General features: G+C 43.5%; 1 protein-coding gene across 4 annotated transcripts in view; it reads right to left on the reverse strand.

The window, feature by feature from the left end:
* PRKDC (protein kinase, DNA-activated, catalytic subunit) overlaps positions 1-19,514 on the reverse strand; it is a 186,397-nt gene that overhangs the window by 158,168 nt on the left and 8,715 nt on the right. For all 4 annotated transcript variants that reach the window (XM_055116536.2, XM_055116534.2, XM_055116535.2 and 1 more), the window contains exons 8-16: positions 12,295-12,350; positions 12,174-12,204; positions 11,530-11,687; positions 7,874-8,020; positions 4,680-4,844; positions 4,062-4,230; positions 3,343-3,392; positions 2,303-2,428; positions 1,358-1,510 (exon numbers count right to left, since the gene is read on the reverse strand). In XM_055116536.2, coding sequence (XP_054972511.2) covers positions 1,358-1,510; positions 2,303-2,428; positions 3,343-3,392; positions 4,062-4,230; positions 4,680-4,844; positions 7,874-8,020; positions 11,530-11,687; positions 12,174-12,204; positions 12,295-12,350 — 1,055 coding nt within the window. The remainder of the gene's footprint in view (positions 1-1,357; positions 1,511-2,302; positions 2,429-3,342; positions 3,393-4,061; positions 4,231-4,679; positions 4,845-7,873; positions 8,021-11,529; positions 11,688-12,173; positions 12,205-12,294; positions 12,351-19,514) is intronic.

The raw sequence follows: 19,514 nt of genomic DNA on the forward strand, positions 1-19,514 counted from the left end.
TCCTCTGCACATCCTCCCCATTGCCTCTTGTCTAACTTCTCAGGACTGCAGTGGAGGTACTGACGCATGAACTCGAATCAGCACCATCTGGTCTGAAACAATCACTGCAGTCGAAAGCAAGCAAGACACCTTCCCAGGATCTCAGTTCTTTCTCACCAGCCAAATTACCATGGAGTCCAGTTACCACCAATGCCTCGGACCAGAGCAGGGCAGCTCCAGACTTAAGCCATGACTTATCCTTTTGTTTTTTTGAGATGGAGTCTCACTCTGTCACCCAGGCTGGAGTGCAGTGGCGCAATCTCAGCTCACTGCAAGCTCCGCCTCCCGGGTTCACGCCATTCTCCTGCCTCTGCCTCCTGAGTACCTGGGATTACAGGTGCCCGCCACCACGCCCGGCTCATTTTTTTTGTATTTTGTTTGTTTGTTTGTTTGTTTGTTTTGAGACAGAGTCTCGCTCTGTCGCCCAGGCTGGAGTGCAGTGGTGCAATCTCGGCTCACTGCAACCTCCGCCTCCCAGGTTCATGCCATTCTCCTGCCTCAGCCTCCCGAGCAGCTGGGACTACAGGCGCCCGCCACCATGCCTGGCTAATTTTTTGTATTTTTAGTAGAGACAGGGTTTCACCGTGTTAGCCAGGATGGTCTCGATCTCCTGACCTTGTGATCCGCCTGCCTCGGCCTCCCAAAGTGCTGGGATTACAGGCATGAGCCACCGCGCCCGGCCTTTTTTTGTATTTTTTAGTAGAGACGGGGTTTCACCGTGTTAGCCAGGATGGTCTCAATCTCCTGACCTCGTGATCTGCCTGCCTCGGCCTCCCAAAGTCCTGGGATTACAGGTTTCAGCTACCGCGCCAGGCCTAAGCCATGACTTATCTTTAACTCAGGCTAGGAAAATTGGGTGCGAAAAAAAGGGAGGGCATTTTCTTATTTCTCTTCCTATTATCTATATTTTCCTATATCAGGAACACATTTAACACCTTGTACCACAATTTGGAGTTTCCTTAACTATAAACAAGAGCAACCCCAGGTTTCCCTATCCCACACAAAGTCATTTCTACATAAAATAAGATTTCTGTCACTCTTTACTACTGCTAAGGAATAAGAAACAAATGAACCTAGTAAATAATTTTTTCAAAAAAAAATTAACATATATAAATTACTTTTTGAACCATCTAGTAACAACATTTTCTATACAATAGGTTACATCCAACAGAAATGCATCAGTGGCACATAATAATCCTGAAGAACCAAGTTTTCTCCAGTTCTCCTTTACAAATGTGCTATTATCCCCTAAATATTTATATGCAAAGACAGCTGATACAAAAATGATGAAAAATTACTACTGATAAAAATTTCTAACCTCTTGTTCCCCAACAGTCTGTATTTCAAGTGTAAGATCCAATTTCTCAACAATCTTCAAAACGGATTTTACAAATTCATCATAAAGTAAATGATTCAGACTTTCACTGGAGGAATTCACAGAGAAAAATGCTTCATCCGCTAAAATAGAATCCTTTAAATAAAGAAAAACAATAAACTTCAAAATCTTGTGCAAAAAAGTATTAGTATTTTATAAGCATTAAGACACATACACAGATGTACGTGCCGGTTTGGGTATTATGGAAACAGTGATGATAAACTGTAGCAGATTTACCTGGAAGTTTTCAAGTTGCAAGATACCTTCCTAAATTATTATAACAGCATCATTTCAGTCAGATGTCATTTATCCAGTCATGTAACAAATACTTACTCTGTATACAGCAGTAAGTGAGAAGATTTAGGCCAATCCTTGTCAAAGCATTTACCCCAATTAATCTGTGGATGTGTATGTATAAACACAAATATGTGTAATATGCATATATAGACACTACATCTTTTATGTCTGTGTACATGTAAGTACATGCACATATACTTATGTGCATACATAACTAAATATGCACACATATATAAACGTACACATATATACATACGTACAAATACATATATATCCATCCTCAGGCTGGACCTGTTAGGAAGAACAGCTTAGCATGAGCTATACCATCCTGCTATTTAAAGCTAAAATGAGGACTCAGCTACAGTAACTAATGTTAAAGGAGTTCTATGTCTGTGTTTCTTTCAATTCATTTATTTCCACTCTCATTCTAACTTCCTGATTCATACAGTTTTAATTTTTTATTTTTGAAGTACACTGTTTTAAACTTTTGAAAGTTAGTAAAATATAATTCTGAAATAAGTCTTATGTCTAAACTATGGAGACTAATAAAGGAAGTAAGGTACATTTATGGCTTTCAATGGTAAACGTTACCATCATCTGGTCAGAGCTCAGGAGATGTCTGAAGAGATCCACGTAGTCTTTGTATGTGGGCACCTTCCATTTGCCAGTTCTGACTTCCCCTGAAGCACGGTGGTCTTCAGATTCAGACTCAGGGCCCTGGCCAGAAAGACAGCATAACAATATGTAGTGATGGATTCTCAGAAGCAGCACTGCTGCCAGAACATGCTGGTTTTCAGAATTTTCTAAATTAAACTGCCACCCATAGGAGACCATATGATTAAGGAAGACATCGTATTAAAAAAGCATAATTTAAAAAGCTAAGGCCAGGTGCGGTGGCTCACACCTGTAATCCCAGCACTCTGGGAGGCCAAGGTGGGCGGATCACCTGAGGTCAAGAGTTTGAAACCAGCCTGGCCAACATGGCAAAATGTATCTACTCTAAACACAAAAATTGGCTGGGCAACGTGGCGGTCGCCTGTAATACCAGCTACTTGGGAGGCTAAGACAGGAGAATCGCTTGAACCTTGGAGGGGAAGGTTGCAGTGCGCCAAGATCGTGCCACTGCACTCCAGCCTGGGTGACAGAGCGAGACTCTGCCTCAAAAAATAAATAAATAAATAGATAACGGAAAAATATGTGATTCTTCTGTGACTAAAACTGTGATACACCAACAAGTATTTCAATACAATATCCACTGAATGTGCTATCATCATTTATCTTGCTTTCGTACATAGTTCAATCTTTCATCTCATCATATGTCCTATAATTTCTGGGAACTAAGATATGCCTCCCTTAGCAATTTGTCCTAGAGTTTCAAGAGAGAAAACATTTCTTATTTACAAAAATGTATAAAACCTAAAGTTATGCTTAAAGATGTTTCATACCTTAGAAGTGTATTCACCTAACAAAATATAGAGGTATTATGTCCTACACTTTTCAAAATGTAAGGCATTGCTAATAACTAAGAAAAGAACGGCCACTTTTGCAAAATTATACTCGAAAACCTCAGCAACATTCCTAGCTTTCAGTGATAACAGATTAATTTTCTAAACATTAAATTCAGAATTTACCTTTGGAAGGACCACTGGTTTAGAACATATTCTGATTAAACCCTGATGCACTGAAAAAAGAAAAAGAAAACAAAAATGAAGGAAACACTGAAAAACAGAATCAAAACTCAAAAAAAAAAAACAGTCATTATATTTTGGAACCCAACTTTACCTCTCAATTTATTTTCTAAGTTCATTCACGGCTTTAATTTTAAAATTTAAAACTATTGGCCAGGCGCAGTGGCTCATGCCTGTAATCCCAGCACTTTGGGAGGCTGAGGCAGGTGGATCAAAAGGTCAGGAGTTCGAGACCAGCCTAGCCAATATGGTGAAACCCTGTCTCTACTAAAACTACAAAAATTAGCCGGGCATGGTGGCGGGCGCCTGTAGTCCCAGCTACTCTGGAAGCTGAGGCAAGAGAATCGCTTGAACCCAGGAGGCAGCGGTTGCAGTGAGCCAAGATCGTGCCACTGCACTCCAGCCTGGGGGACAGAGCGAGACTCTTGTCACCAAAAAAAAAGAAAAAAAACTATTAAAATTAATAGTTCTATTAATAGAACTATTAAAATTCAGAGGTAATAGGATGAAAAAAGGAAAAGATTTTGGTCTACCAAAATTTAGGAGTTCAAAAGTTGTGTCAAAGATACAAAAGAATTTGGTAACCAGATTCTCTTTACCTATATCAAATAATGTGTTAATTATCCATCATTACTCATAAATACAATAAATCGCAAACTTACCCACAGTACTAATGCAATTCCTGAGAACTGGCCCTTTTGCTGCCAAAGCTAGGAACACCTTCACTATGGCTCTGCAACACACCAACTGCATTTTTGGACTGTACTGTGGGAAACTGTCTATCTGCATCACCACGAGGTGCTCCAGAACTGGAGTATACACCTCAGGAACCTACCGGAAATAATCAGCAAACCGTGAGTTAGAGGAGGTAATCAATGAATACAAGAATAATACAAATATTCAAAGTAATTACAACTGAATTAGATACTTATTAAAAGAAAAACATGGTTTGTCATCTAACCTGCTGCTTAACATGTATTACTGTGATTGCCTTAAAAAAAAAAACACACACACAGAGTAAAAATTGTCTTGAGGTGCAATTCTATCCCAAGCAACAATTCCAAATCTTTCAGAAAGATGGAAAGAGAAACAAATATTTTTTTCCTGTTCTGGATAACAAAAAATCAAGTTTCATGACAATAATTCTATTGCCACAAAATACTAAAACTGTCACGTTGTTCCCAACAGTGCCTACACTAAATGTATTGTATGACTCCATCAAATTATTTGAAGAAATGAAGATTAAATACTTAAAATTGTGCTCAGTTTAGTTCACTTACTGTGTCAAGGTACAGCAAGACGCTTGCAACAGATTGGAGGAAGCTTGGCATCTGATAAACACGGTCGTCACCAGTGTCTGTCTGGGTGAGGAACATCTGCTTGCAGCGCTGAATGAGCTCAACGTACATGAAGTCAACATCTTTTGCGTTTATAACCTTGCAGGGCTTTAGAAAAGGTAAAACAGAAGTCTTCATCAATCTTATCAAGATCAAAATAATATTTAAGGTGTCATGTTAAGCCATGTGATTATAAACACAAGTTTAACAAGGCTTCTTTTTTTTTTGAGACGAAGTTTTGCTCTTGTCCAGGCTGGAGTGCAATGGCGTGATCTCAGCTCACCACAACCTCCAACTCCCAGGTTCAAGTGATTCTCCCGCTTCAGCCTCCTGAGTAGCTGGGATTACAGGCATGTGCCACCACGCCTGGCTATTTTTTTTTTTTTTTGTATTAAGTAGAGACAGGGTTTCTCCGTGTTGGTCAGGCTGGTCTCAAACTCCCGACCTCAGGTGATCTGCCCACCTCAGCCTCCCAAAGTGCTGGGATTACAGGCGGGAGCCACTGTGCCCAGCCACAAGCTTTTTAATTAAGAAGAAATACAGATATAAAATACAGTATCTGGCCGGGTGCGGCGGCCCATGCCTGTAATCCCAGCACTTTGGGAGGCCGAGGCGGGCAGATCACTTGAGGTCACGAGTTTGAGACCAGCCTGACCACCATGGTGAAACCCCGTCTCTACTTAAAAAAAAAAAAAAAAATTGGCCAGGCATGGTGGCGCACAACTGTAACCCCAGCTACTCAAGAGGCTGAGGCAGGAGAATCGCTTGAACCCAAGAAGCGGAGGTTGCGGTGAGCTGAGATGGCGCCACTGCACTCCAGCCTGGGCAACAGTGAGGTTCCACCTCAAAAAAAAAATAAATAAATAAAATATATCTCATTATAAAGATGCTTTGTATAATAATCTGTAACCACATTTTAAATATTTATTCACACAGGAAGCATTTATTGGTTGTCAGCTATGTTCTAGGCACTGTTTAGACAGTGGGTACTGAGGACAAATGAGAGGCAGTCCCTGCCCCAAGGCTGTCCACCTACAGGAGAGGCCAGGAGTCCATACATGACTGGAAGATGATCCATGTCACACACCCTACCACACCAGAGCCATTTTTTCAGACTCACAAATGCGCTAATGTAATTGCTCAATTTCAGACTTTTCCAAGGCTTCTTTTCTAGGACTTCTGAATCCAGTCCAGACTCCCCGAGGATCTGATGGTGCACCTCTTCAGATCCATTTCCCCTCTCCTGCCTATCATGCTCTAGCCACAGGGACAAGCTCAAGTGGGGATAGATCACTGTGTAAAGGGAAAATCTCATGCAATCTTTTAGCTCAGAGCCTTCTGCCATTCTGTTTCTTCTGCCCTAAGCATATTTAAAGTAGCCAACAGAGACAAATGGAGATGAAGATTAAGAAAAAGGGAAAGGCTGGGCACTGTGGCTTACAGCTATAAGTCCAGTGCTTTGGGGACTGAGGCGGGAGGTTTGCTTGAAGCCAGGAGTTCATGAACAGTCTGTGTAACGAAGTGAGATATCGTCTCTACGAAAGATTAAAAAATTTGCTGGGCATGGTGGCTCATGTCTGTGGTCCCAGTTACTCGGGAAGTTAAGGCAGCAGGATTGCTTAGCCCTAGAGGTCAGGGCTGCAGTGAGTTATGATTGTACCACTACACTCCAGCCTGAGAGGCAAAAAAGAAAAAGAAAGGAAAAAGGGAGAGGCCAGGAGCGGTGGCTCACGCCTGTAATCCCAGCACTTTGGGAGGCCAAGGTGGGCGGATCACCTGAGGTCGGGAGTTCGGGACCAGCCTGACCAACATGGAGAAACCCCGTCTCTACTAAAAATACAAAAAAAAAAAAAAATACCCAGGTGTGGTGGAGCATGCCTGTAATCCCAGCACTTGGGAGGCTGAGGCAGGAGAATTGCTTGAACCCGGGAGGTGGAGGTTGTGGTGAGCCGAGGTCATGCCATCGCACTCCAGCCTGGGCAACAAAAGCGAAACTCCAACTCAAAAATTAAAAAAAAAGAAAAAAAAAAGAAAGAAGAAAAAAAGGGAGAGATTGTAGGAAGAAAAAAGAAATCAGTTGTTTTTTCTACAAAGCAGAAGTCACAGAATTCCACTAAGAGGAAATAACTAGGGTTATTCTTAATATTTTTTCTTTAAAAAAAATTTTTTAAGAGATAGTGTCTCTGTTGCCCAGATTGGAGTGCAGTGGCTCGATCACAGCTCACTGCCACCTCTGCCTCCTGAGTTTAAGAGATTCTCCTGCCTCAGCCTCCCAAGCAGTTGGGATTACAGGTATGTGCTACCATGCCCGGCTAATTTTTGTATTTTTAGTACAGACAGGGTTTTACCACCTTGGCCAGGCTGGTCTCAAACCCCTGACCTCAGGCAATCTGCCCGCCTCGGCCTCCCAAAGCGGTGAGATGGTGAGATTACAGGTGTGGGCCGCCACACCTAGCTAATATTCTTAAATATATCTCTTTCTGTCATATAAACTTTTTTTTAACTTCTCTTCCTAAAACTTTGTGAAATCAACTACAATTTTACTTTAGGAATAAGGAGCAGCATAGCACAGAGGGGAAACATGGTGTTTCCATTCTTCACACTTGGACTTATGCCTTGGTTCTGTCAATTCTGAGTCTCTTGACAAGTTTCCTAATTTCTCTGCATCTCAGTTTGCTAATCTGCAAAACAGAGTAATACTGAGCTCCTAAGGGTTAGGAGAATTTGAGATACCACATGTAAAGAATTCTAGTACACAGCAGACACTGAAGAAATCTTAACTGTTAATAAACAATACTAATACAGTGACCCTCAGTATATGTGGGAGGGATTGGTTCCAGGCCTCCTCAGTATACCTAAATCCATGCATACTCAAGTCCCACAGTCACCCTGTGGAAGCCTCATATACAAAAGGTCAGCCCTCTATATAAGTTTCACATCCAGCACACACTGTATTTTTGATCCATATGGTAGAAAAACATCTGCATGTAAGTGAGCCTGTGCAGTTCACGCCCATGTTATTCAAGGGTCTACTGTATTGTTACAAGTATTAGACACTATTCAAAATGCAATGAATTAGATTCCTTTAAACAATCACGTGAAACCAAGACAAAATAGAGTAAGTTAATGAGACATACTCCTGCAAAAAGTCCATATCCACGGATAGCAATAGATAACTCCTTGTTGTTCGAATCCACATTTCTGATGATTCCATAAAACTGCTCCATAAAGTACTGCAGTTTATTTTTATGCATTTCTGCATTTTTCGCCACCATATTAGAAACCTGCAAATACATAATATTTATTTTTTTGGAAATATTTAATAGCAATGGAATCTATACAAACATGGAAAAACTAGAACTGTTAGATGCTACTAATGTACTGTTATAGTTACACGCAATTGCTTTTAATCATAAAGACTCTTTGCTTCCATTTTGCTTAGTCTCTATCAGGTTCAGAAAAGTGTCTTAAATAAGGCTATGTGATACATTTTTCCTAGAGAAGGGACTAAGAGACCAAGGATACGCATAAGTCTGAAAAAAAAAACAAAAACCAAAAACAGGTTTTGAATTAAGGCTCTCTGAGGAAGCGAAGAGCAGTCTTTAGAGCTCACCTGTCACCCACAGGGTGAAAGAGAGCTGTCAGGGGACCAGTGACTTCAGACACCGTCAATAAACAGAGTTCAGAACAATCTCACCTGTCACCCACAGGGTGAAAGAGAGCTGTCAGGGGACCAGTGACTTCAGACGTCATCAATAAATAGAGTTCAGAACAATCAGAAAGACAAGGCATCTCAGTTTTCAAAAAAATAAGCTACAAACTATAAAGCTTAAATTAAGTGATGCAAGGGGAAAATGTCGTCTGAGAAGCAAATAGATCATTATTTACCAAACCAAGAGACAAGAGCCTAAATGCAAGAACCAATGCAGGTATTCAAAGAGCATTCCCCATTTCAGCACAAAGACTGCCCAGAATAAGAATGGAAGGAATCTATCTAGACAATTATCAAAGGCAGAAAAAAAAAATCCACCTTCCATTGCCAACTTATCCATACACTTCCCAATCCCCCTAAAGCCACTAGGTCTTAGCGCCTGACCTTCGGGGAACTTTGCTCCTTACTTGTTTTAGAAGAATGAAACATTGTATATACTGTTTCATAATTTCCTTCTTCACAAAACATATCATAAATGTTTCTCAAGAAGTAAACAAACAACAGCATTTTACTTAATTACAGAATAGCAAATATTATATACTATAATGCTAATTTTCTATTATTGTATTCCCAGTAAGCATGTTTTTAACGCATCTTTATTCAACTATTTCCTGGATATAGTATTAAAGACTTGAAAATAATTATTCAACAGTAGCAGACAGAGGACAGATTAAAACACTATGGCTCATAAATATCATATATTACACTGCCACTGAAAATTAATCACACAGATGTTGGCCGGGCGCAGTAGCTCACGCCTGTCATCCCAGCCCTTTGGGAGGCCAAGAAGGGTGGATGACCTGAGGTCAGCCTGGCCAACATGGTGAAACCCTGTCTCTAACAAAAATACAAAAATTATCCAGGCGCGGTGGCAGGTGCCTATAATCCCAACTATTTGGGAGGCTGAGGCACGAGAATTGCTTAAACGCAGGAGGCAGAGGTTGCAGTAACCCAAGCTTGCGCTACTGCACTCCAGCCTGGGTGACAGAGCAAAACTCCATCTCAAAAAAAAAAAAAAAAAAAAAAAAACAGCAACAAAAAAAACACATCATATAGATGTCACTGTGAGGAAAATATATTCAACATAGTGGAAAAAAGGCCAAAAAATTATGTATCCTTTATGTAAAGTCCTCTTTCCCTCTTTCTTCCTCTCTCCTCACTCCCTATTCTGAAGAAGGAGGGAAAGAGGGTGCCTCTCCTTGCCTGGGGCCTCAGGTCACAAGGGATGATCTAATAATGGGACTCAGGGTGGAGCTGACCACACCTGGTAACAATGTGACTCGGAATGGGAGCTTTGGGTCACACAGCATCCCTGGAAGCCGAGACCCAACAACCCACTATGCCTACAGGGTGGGGCCCCAAGGGAAACCCCAAACACAGAGGTTTGGGGGAGCACCCAGTCAATGCTCCACACATGGATGCTGGGAAAGGAATGCTGCCCTGACTCTGCGGGGAGAGGACCAGGGAAGATCCACATTTGGTACTTTCTTCATCTCTGCACTGTGTGCCGCTTCCTTTGGTTGATTTTTATCTGGGCCCTTTAGCTGTAATAAACCATAGATGTGAGTATCAAATTTGAGGGTATATTGGAAACTCCCAAACTTGCAACAGGCATCAGCCCTGAGGGCAGCATTGAGGATAGTTCTCTTGAACTTCTCCCCTGACTAAGTTCAAATAACTTTCTCATGAGGTAGAGATTAGCAGGTAGAATATATTTCCTCAATGAAACTCTAAAATCTATTCAATGTAGTTTTCATTAAGAATTGGAGTGGGGGACTGAAAAGTCTCTGGCAAGGATGTGAAACAGAGATGTCTGCGTGGCTCATTAAAGACAACCAGCGCAGTGGAGGGAGGGCTGGCGGGCTTCCCTGCAGGCCCACGCCCCACCCAGCCCTGCGCTAGGAAAGGCAGGCATTGCTAGGGAACAAGGCCCCCGGGGTGCCACCAGGGATGATCCCTCTGCACACATTCCGGACACTCCTCCTTGCTAACAAAGCATGAAATTCTGTCAAGATGTTTATTGCAGTAAATGTTTACTGAGATCCAAACATATTCATATGAATCAGTAAAAAATAAATTCCTCTGATTTTTATTTCCCTTAGCAAGTAAGGCCAGCCAAGTTCAGCGGAACAGGAGTTTCATGAGGAGGACCAAGGTAACCTCAAAGCCAAGAGTGACTTCAGGGAGAACACAAGTCTGACGGGAAGGCCAAGTACAGCAGGGAGACTAAGGAGGCGAGAGGGACAGGCGGCAGAGGCAGAGGCCAAAGATGAAGCCCATCAGCTCAGTTTTTTGGAAGGCAGGCCCAGACATGAAAAAAGGATGCCAGTGCTCTCTCTTCTCCTTCCACACATCCCGGCTGTGACTCTCAGGCTAACACAACTGCCACACTGTTCACACAGGTTTGCATGGATACCCTGTGAATGCAGCTACTGTTTACCCATGTACAGCAGGGCCCCTAAGAAAACATTTGTTGTGAATCTCCAGTCCTTTCCCTCAGAGCAACCCCAGAAGTCCACTTCCTTAGTGGCCAGGCCCCTGCAGCCACCTCTGGACACCCAGGACATCCTGGAGACCAGTGCTCAGAATGACAAGCACGGTCTCCTCAGCCGACCAGACAAGCTTCCACATACGCAGGTGCAGATTCTGTAACCACCTCCTATCCAGGTGGAAAATCCACAATGGCAAAGAGGCACCCCTTGTTTTCAAGTTGACACACAAGCATCTATCCCCTGGAGACAGCTAGCCCTCCTCTTCCAGGAGAGATGGGGCTCCCCTCAGCCCTCCACCCACTCTCCAGCCCTGACCTCCCAGCCCTTCCGGCCACCTCCTCACCACGTCTTTGCTCCATTACACTTGTCTCAATCTAGGCTCTGAGGCCCTAATCAAATCTGGCATCTCCCTAGCTCTCTTTCAGTCTGGCTGCCTCCCATATGGCTGGCTGATCAACATCTTTCTGCTTTAAATACTACAGAAGCTACAGATCAACTTGTATTTATTTTCAAACATGCATGCATGCAAAGGGAATTTAATTCTGTGTGTGAAAGAAATATTGTTAAATGACAGTTGAATTTGTGGTACCTGTTTCAGAAAGGATTCCAGGGCTGAAAGTGCAGCTTTTTTCAATTCTACATTTGTGTGGGCACACCACTTTAACAAGACTTCAAATAGAGACACGTAGTTGTCCAGAAGGCAGGTGCTAAACTGAGATGCATGCAGGGCAAATAGGCGCAAGCCAGCTGCAAATGCAAATGCCATTATATTTAAAATCAGACGACATAACACAGAACAGAAAACCAACAAACCTGCAGGGATATGTCAAAGTCAACACTGTGCTCAGGAAGATCTAGTACCATTACACTACAGTAACCCAGGGATTCCTGTCAGAGCTCTAACACTGCCAATCAACAGGCCCATAACTTGGCTGACAAATCCCAAAACAAGGGTCAGAAGTGGAATCAGGATTCATTGAGGCAAAGTCAGAATCAAACAGCCTGGATCCCCTGAAAGATACCCTAAAATAAAGTGCTTTCAACCATGTAACCTGAGTATCAGCATTTCAACCAGAGCTTACTAAGTCACCGAAAGCCTCCCTGTAAATAACTGTGTGTGAAACATCACAGATGTTATCACATTTGCTTTCATTCAAAGTTTAAGCAAAACCTTACTTGAGATGTTAATTTAGTAATCTAAAATATTATACCTCATTATAAACAGAATCCTACCTGAGGGCACAGCATATCTCTTCAGATCAATCTATTTTAGAAAAGAAAAATTCACCATCAGTATTTGAAAGTCTGCACTGTAAAGGCATTAGAATAATATTAATATTAATATTAATCCTACCTGAGGACGAATTGCCTTTAGTACAAAATTAAAAATCTCCCTTGAAGTCTGGGGATCTAGGGAAATACCAAGAAGCCTCTGTTACAAATCGTAATAACAGTATCACATAACACACTTTACAGACAGCTTGACACCTATATTAACCCCATTAATCTCTTGTGAATTCAGGAGAAACATCTTTCATCATTCCATCCAGCTAAAGTTGCAAGTTATTACTGCTGCACGGTTATGACTGCGAGAAAACAGAAAGAAAATCTGGAATAACAAAGACATGGTTTAAGCACCAACCTATCACTTATAAGCTCTGAGAGATTTAAACACCAACTCATCACTTAAAAGCTCTGTTAGATAATCTCTCAGAGCCTCAATTTTCTTATTTGCAATAGGGACAGTATATACCTTTTAGGATAGTTTGGAGGATTAAATAAAATAACTTACTCATGGCCAAACATACCATTCTCCCCAATACACCCAGGCATTTATTCAACACCTAGTACATGTAAGAAAAAAATTAAAAAAAAAAAAAAAAAACAGAAAAAAAACATAGTACATGCCAAGATATTATGACAATTACAAATACAAATAAATTATGATCTTTGACCTCAGCATACTTATTAACTAAAAGGGAAGATAAAAAAGGCACACAACTATAACATGAGGCTCTAATCCTGGCCTGACTGACATCACAATTATTTGCATAACTGTCTCCCACCACATTATTCATTGTAGCTATAGAGTCATGCTTTATTCATCACTAATTTCTCTACCCTTCTAACAGTGACTTGTAATCAGCAGAGACTCAAGAACTGTTTGCTTTTCATTGCAAGGACTGACATATTTGAGACAGAGCCCTGATGATGATGTGATAGGAGCTGGAGAGAGAATGTGGTCAGAGAGGCCTTAAAGCAGAGAAACATCTGTATGGTTGCAGGATGGTGGCATAAATGAGATACAAAAAAAGCTACTTTGGAATTCATGACAAGCAGATTTCTTCTGACTATGAGTATTCTATAAAGGCTTTCCAGATATGGTAGCATTTGTTCTAAGACTGAAAGAATAGGTACTAGTTGGGGAAAAGGTCATTCAAATAGAAAATAGTCATGTTAATAAACGCAAGTGTGCAGACACAAGGACACCCACAGTACACAGTGGGTTTAGGGTGGGGACTTAGCAAGGACAGACTTCTCCAGGCTCTGCTCTCCATAGTCCACTCTCCTGCAGCCCCTCCCTCTAGTGGCCCACTCCCTGTAGAAGCATGGTCTTGTATCTGTTTTTTTCAATGTGGTAAAACAGACATATTTATCATTTAAACAATGTGTACAGATACAATTCGTTGGCACTAAATATATTCACACTGTTGTGTAACCATCACTATTGTCTATACCCAAAATGTTTTCACCATCAATAACAGAAGGGTGCCCATCAAACACTAACTCCCATTTCCCCTCCCCCAGCCCCAGTAACCTCTATTTTACTTTGTCTCTGTGAATCTGACTACTCTAAGTACCTCGTGTGAGTGAAACCACACATTGTTTGCCTTTCGTGGCTGGCTTATTCCACTTAGCATCCTGTCTGCAAGGTTCATCCATGCTGCAGCATGTGTCAGACTTTCCTGCCTTTTTAAGTCTAAGTAATGTTCCATTGTGTCTACGTGCCATATTTTGTTTATCCATTCATCCCTGGATGAACACTTGGGTGGTTCTGGCCCTTTGGCTCACTATGGATTTGCTGCTAGGAACATAGGTGTGAAAATTCTATCCTTTTTTTTTGACACCGAGTTTCACTCTATCACCCAGGCTGGAGTGCAGTGGCACGATCTCAGCTCACCACAACCTCCACTTCCTGGGTTCAAGCTATTCTCCTGTCTCAGCCTCCCGAGTAGCTGGGATTACAGGCGCCTGCCACCACGCCCGGCTAATTGTTTTGTATTTTTAGTAGAGATGGGGTTTCACTATCTTGGCCAAGCTGGTCTTGAACTCCTGACCTCATGATACACCTGCCTCAGCCTCCCAAAGTGCCGGGATTACAGGTGTGAGCCATCATGCCCGGCCTACTTCTACTTTTTAAACCCTCTCTTGGCCAGGTGCAGTGGCTCACACCTGTAATCCCAGCACTTTGGGAGGCCGAGGTGGGCAGATCACCTGAGGTCAGGAGTTTGAGACCAGCCTGGCCAACACAGTGAAACCCCGTCTCTACTAAAAATAGGAAAAATTAGCTGGGTGTGGTGGCGCACACCTGTAATCCCAGCTACTTGGTAGGCTGAGGCATGAGAATTGCTTGAACTCGGGAGGCAGAGGCTGCAGTGAGCCAAGATAGTGCCACTGCACTCCAACAAGACTCTGCCTCAAAAAAAAACCCCTCTCTTACCCCCACATCTCCCATCAGCCACAGCCCATTTCTTTGCTCTCTTCCATTACAAGATTTGTCTAGCGTGTTTTCTACAAATGGCCTCCACTTCCTCCCGCTCTTCACTCTAGAGGTCCCATTTCTCCAATGTTCAATGGATGTGGTTCTCGTGGAGCTGAACCCACCACTTACTGCCAGTTCCTCCTCCTCCCCAAACTCCACCAGATGCGAGGCAGCCCTGCACTGCCTCCTCAGCACTCTCCTGAGACCCTCCGCCTGGTCTCTGCACTCTCACCCCCTCCTCATCTTGCTCACACTCCTAACTTTAAATACTACCTACGTGATGAAGACATCCAAATGTATAGCCTGAAGTCTGATTTCTGCTCCAAGATCCCATGTTACACGCACAACTGCACACCTGATATCTAAGCCTGGATGCTTCCTAAGTGTCTCTAGTTAAACACATCCAACACAAAAGGCCAGGTTTCTACAAAAAACCCGGTCTCTCCCATCCCATTCAGCTTAGGAGTCACTGCACAGCCCTCAGTCCCTCACTCACAGTCTCTCAATCCTACACTAACTCACATCCCACACCCAAGAGCACTCAGGCAGACCCCTGTGAAACATCTCTTGGCCCACATCCACTCCTTTTTGAAAAGCTCTGGCTCCCATTCCATCTGGAATGAGATCCCAGCTCAGAAAACCGTCAAACACCAACTCTGTGTCCTTCCCATCTCACCCTGGCCCACTTTGTGTACCTCCACACTCTTGACACACAAGCTCTTGTGGACCCTCGGACCACTGCACGCAGGCTAAGCACAGGGCTAGAGACTGGCCGAGCATGGGACCAGGTGCTGAGCAGCTGCTGCCTGGAATGACTGCTCTTCCCAGCACTTCCCCAGCTGTCTCCCTCTCCTCCTTCTGATCACGACTTCTGTGTTACATCCTCAGAAAGTACCCGTGGGTCGTGTGCTCCACCTCTCCGAATTCTGGCATTCCTCTTCACTACACCCCACCTCTGGGCACTGCTGAACCCCAAAATCAGCAGAGCTGCTTTATTTGTTCATCTGTCTCCTCCACTAGACTGAGCTCATGATGGTAGGAACTTGGTGATTTCAATCTCTGGTTTAACACCAAGTTCATCATTCTTTAGATAGATGGCACCCATGGCCAGGCACAGTGCCTCAAGCCTGTAATCTGAGCACCTTTGGGAGGGTAAGGCGGGTGGATTGCTTCAGCTCAGGAGTTCAAGACAAGCCTGACCGACATGGTGAAACCCCATTTCTACAAAAAATACAAAAATTAGCTGGGGCCGGGTACAGTGGCTTATGCCTGTAATCCCGGCACTTTGGAGGCCAAGGCAGGTGGATTGCTTGAGCCCAGGAGTTCAAGACCAGCCTGGGCAACATGGTGAAACCCCGTCTCTACTAAAAACACAAAAATTAGCTGGACATGGCATTGCGCACCTATAATCCCAGCTACTTGGGAGGCTCAGGCACAAGAATCACTTGAACGTGGGAGGCAGAGGTTACAGTGAGCCAAGATCGCGCCACTGCACTCCAGTCTAGGTGACAGGGCAAGACTCAAGTCTCAAAAAGAAAAATGAAATAAAAATTAGCAGGACATGGTGGCATGCACCTATAGTCCCCAGCTACTTGGGGAGGACCACGGTGGGAGCATCATTTGAGCCCAGGAGGTTGAGGATGCAGTGAGCCCGTATCACAGCACTGCACTACAGCCTGGATAACAAAGTGAGACCCTGTCTCAAAAAAAATATATTTACATACACACACACACACACACACACGCGTTTTTATATATATATATATATATATATATATATATATATATATATATATATATAAATTTTTTTTTGAGATGGAGTCTTGCTCTGTTGCCAGGCTGGAGGGCAGTGGCGCGATCTCGGGTCACTGCAGCCTCTGCCTCCCGGGTTCAAGATTACAGGCATGTGCCACCATGCCCAGCTACTTTTTGTATTTTTAGTAGAGACGGGATTTCACCACGTTGGCCAGGATGGTCTCGATCTCTTGACCTTGTGATCTGCCCACCTCAGCCTCCCAAAGTGCTGCGATTACAGGCGGGAGCCACCTTGCCTGGCCTTACAATTATTTTTATAAGTCATTCATACAGTCTGTATTTCCTGGGTGCCTTGTTTTTTTTTTTTTTTTTTGAGACAGAGTTTTGTTCTTGTCGCCCAGGCTGGAGTGCAATGGCGCGATCTCAGCTCACTGCAACCTCCGCCTCCCGGGTTCAAGTGATTCTCCTGCCTCAGCCTCCTGAGTAGCTGGGATTACAGGCATGCGCCACCACGCCCAGCTAATTTTTTGTATTTTTTAGTAGAGACGGGGTTTCTCCATGTTGGTCAGGCTGGTCTCGAACTCCCAGCCTCAGGTGATCCGCCCGCCTCAGCCTCCCAAAGTGCTGGGATTACAGGCGTGAGCCACCGCGCCCGGCCCTGGGTGCCTTATATATATGTACGCATGAATTAGTATTTAGTGCTTGAAGTCACGTGATCATGGCATCACAAAAAAAGTATAAATTTTAGCCTCAGACCAAGGCTTAAATCCCAGACTTGCCATTTGTTAGCTGTATTAGTTTCCTAGTGTTGCCATAACAACTTACCACAAACTTAATAGTTTAAAACAATACAGATTTATTACCTATAGTTCTAAAGGTGAGAAGTCTGAAATGATTCTCATATTGAGCTAAATTTAAGGCATCAGCAGGGCTGTGCTCCTTCCAAGAGGCTCTAGGGGAGAACCCTTTTCTCACTTCTCCAGCCTCCAGAGGCACCCCCATGCCTTGGCTCCTGCCGCCTTCCAGATCCCCTTCCTCTGACCTCCTCTGTGCCTCCCTCTTCCACATTTAAGGACCCTGTGATCACACCGAGCCCATGGGGATGATCCAGCATCATCTCTTCAGTTCAAGGTCAGCTGATTAGCAACCTTAATTCCGCTATGCCATGCAGCATAACAGGGATTAGGATGGGACACCCTGGTGGCCATTATTCTCCTAACCACGCAAGTCACTGTGTAACTTGGGGCAAGTTACTTAACCTGTCTGAGTGGCAGTTTACTAATCTATACAACAGAGACATTTTACCTGCCATGAAGAGTCATTACAGGAACTTGCCTTGCAACACGTCTAGAATAGTCCTTAACACACAATAAATGAGCACTAAGTGCTACTATTTTCCTTCCACTATATATGTTCACTGAGTGCTGATTTATAAGCCAAGTAAACATAAAGACAAATAAGCAATATCACCTGCCAACAGGGTCAAAGGGGAGAATTAAACATATGACCTAACAAACTTAAAATATGACCGTAAGTGCTGTCACAGAGGGGAGTACAGAGGCCAGAGGAAGTGCTCACCTCAGGGGAATCATAAATGCTTCCTAAGAGGGGTGACAGTTGAAAAGAAGCTGAGGAAGTGGGAGCCACAGGATACAGGAGAGAGGAGAGAGAAGACATGAAGGAAAATTATACAGGGCTACTCTAACAATCTTGATAAGCAAGGAAGAAGGCATGGGTAGAAACATTAGCTTAAAATGAAACTGCTGCCTACATAGGTTAAAAAAAATCATTGGATATAAGTAATTTTGTAAGTTTCCACCTAATGGAAGAAAAACAAAGTAGGTCCAAACATTTGGTAATTACTTGAAGATAAAGTGATAAGGAGGCCAGGGGTGGTGGCTCATGCCTTGTAATCCCAGCACTTTGGGAGGCCGAGGCAGGTGGATCACCTGAGGTCAGGAGTTGGAGACCAGCCTGGCCAACATGGTGAAACCCCATCTTTACTAAAAATACAAAAATCCGCTGAGCATGGTGGCACACGCCTGTAATCCGAGCTACTCGGGAGGCTGAGGCAGGAGAAAGGCTTGAACCCAGGAGGCAGAGGTTGCAGTGAGCCAAGATCGCGCCATTGCACTCCAGGCTGGGTGACAAGAGTGAAACTGTCTCAAAAAAAAAAAAAAAAGGGATAAGGAAGAGCAAAGGAGCTTTTTCCCTCCCCTTAAGATTATTTTAGGATCGGCCAGGCGCAGTGGTTCACACCTGTAATCCCAGCACTTTGGGAGGCCGAGGCGGGCAGATCACAAGGTGAGGAGAATGAGACCATCCTGGCTAACATGGTGAAACCCCGTTTCTGCTAAAAATACAAAAACAAAATTAGCCGGGCGTGGTGGCGGGTGCCTGTAGTCCCAGCTACTCGGGAGGCTTAGGCGGGAGAATGGCGTGAACCCGGGAGCGGGAGCTTGCAGTGAGCCAAGATCACGCCACTGCACTCCAGCCTGGGTGACAGAGCAAGACTCCGGAAAAAAAAAAAGATTATTTCAGGATAAAAAGTTATATTTGTCTTTTCAAAAAAAGAAAAGAATTTCATTGGCCAGGCGTGGCAGGTCATGCCTATAATCCCAATGCTTTGGAGACTGAGGTGGGAGGATCACTTGATGGGAGGAGTTAAATACCAGCCTGGGCAACACAGCGAGACTCCATCTCTGCAAAATATAAAAGGAGCCAGGCATGGTGGTGCCTATAGTCTCAGCTATTTTTGATGCTGAGGTGGGAGAACTGCTTGAGTCAGGAGTTCAAGACTGCAGTGAGCCATGATTGCATCTGTGAGTAGCCACTGTACTTTTGCCTGGGGAGACCCCATCTCTTAAAAAAATAAAAAAAATAAAAAAACTGAACTTCAGCAAAATAAGGGATTTTTGTGTACCAAAGGACATAATCAACACAGTGAAAAGGCAACTCAAAAAATGAGAGAAGGGCCAGGTGCAGCGGCTCACACCTGTAATCCCAGCACTTTGGGAGGCCAAGGTGGGCAGATCTCTTGGTTGGAGACCAGCCTG

This window comes from Pan paniscus, chromosome 7 (genome assembly GCF_029289425.2).
Source record: "Pan paniscus chromosome 7, NHGRI_mPanPan1-v2.0_pri, whole genome shotgun sequence".
NCBI classification, from domain to species: Eukaryota; Metazoa; Chordata; class Mammalia; order Primates; family Hominidae; genus Pan; species Pan paniscus.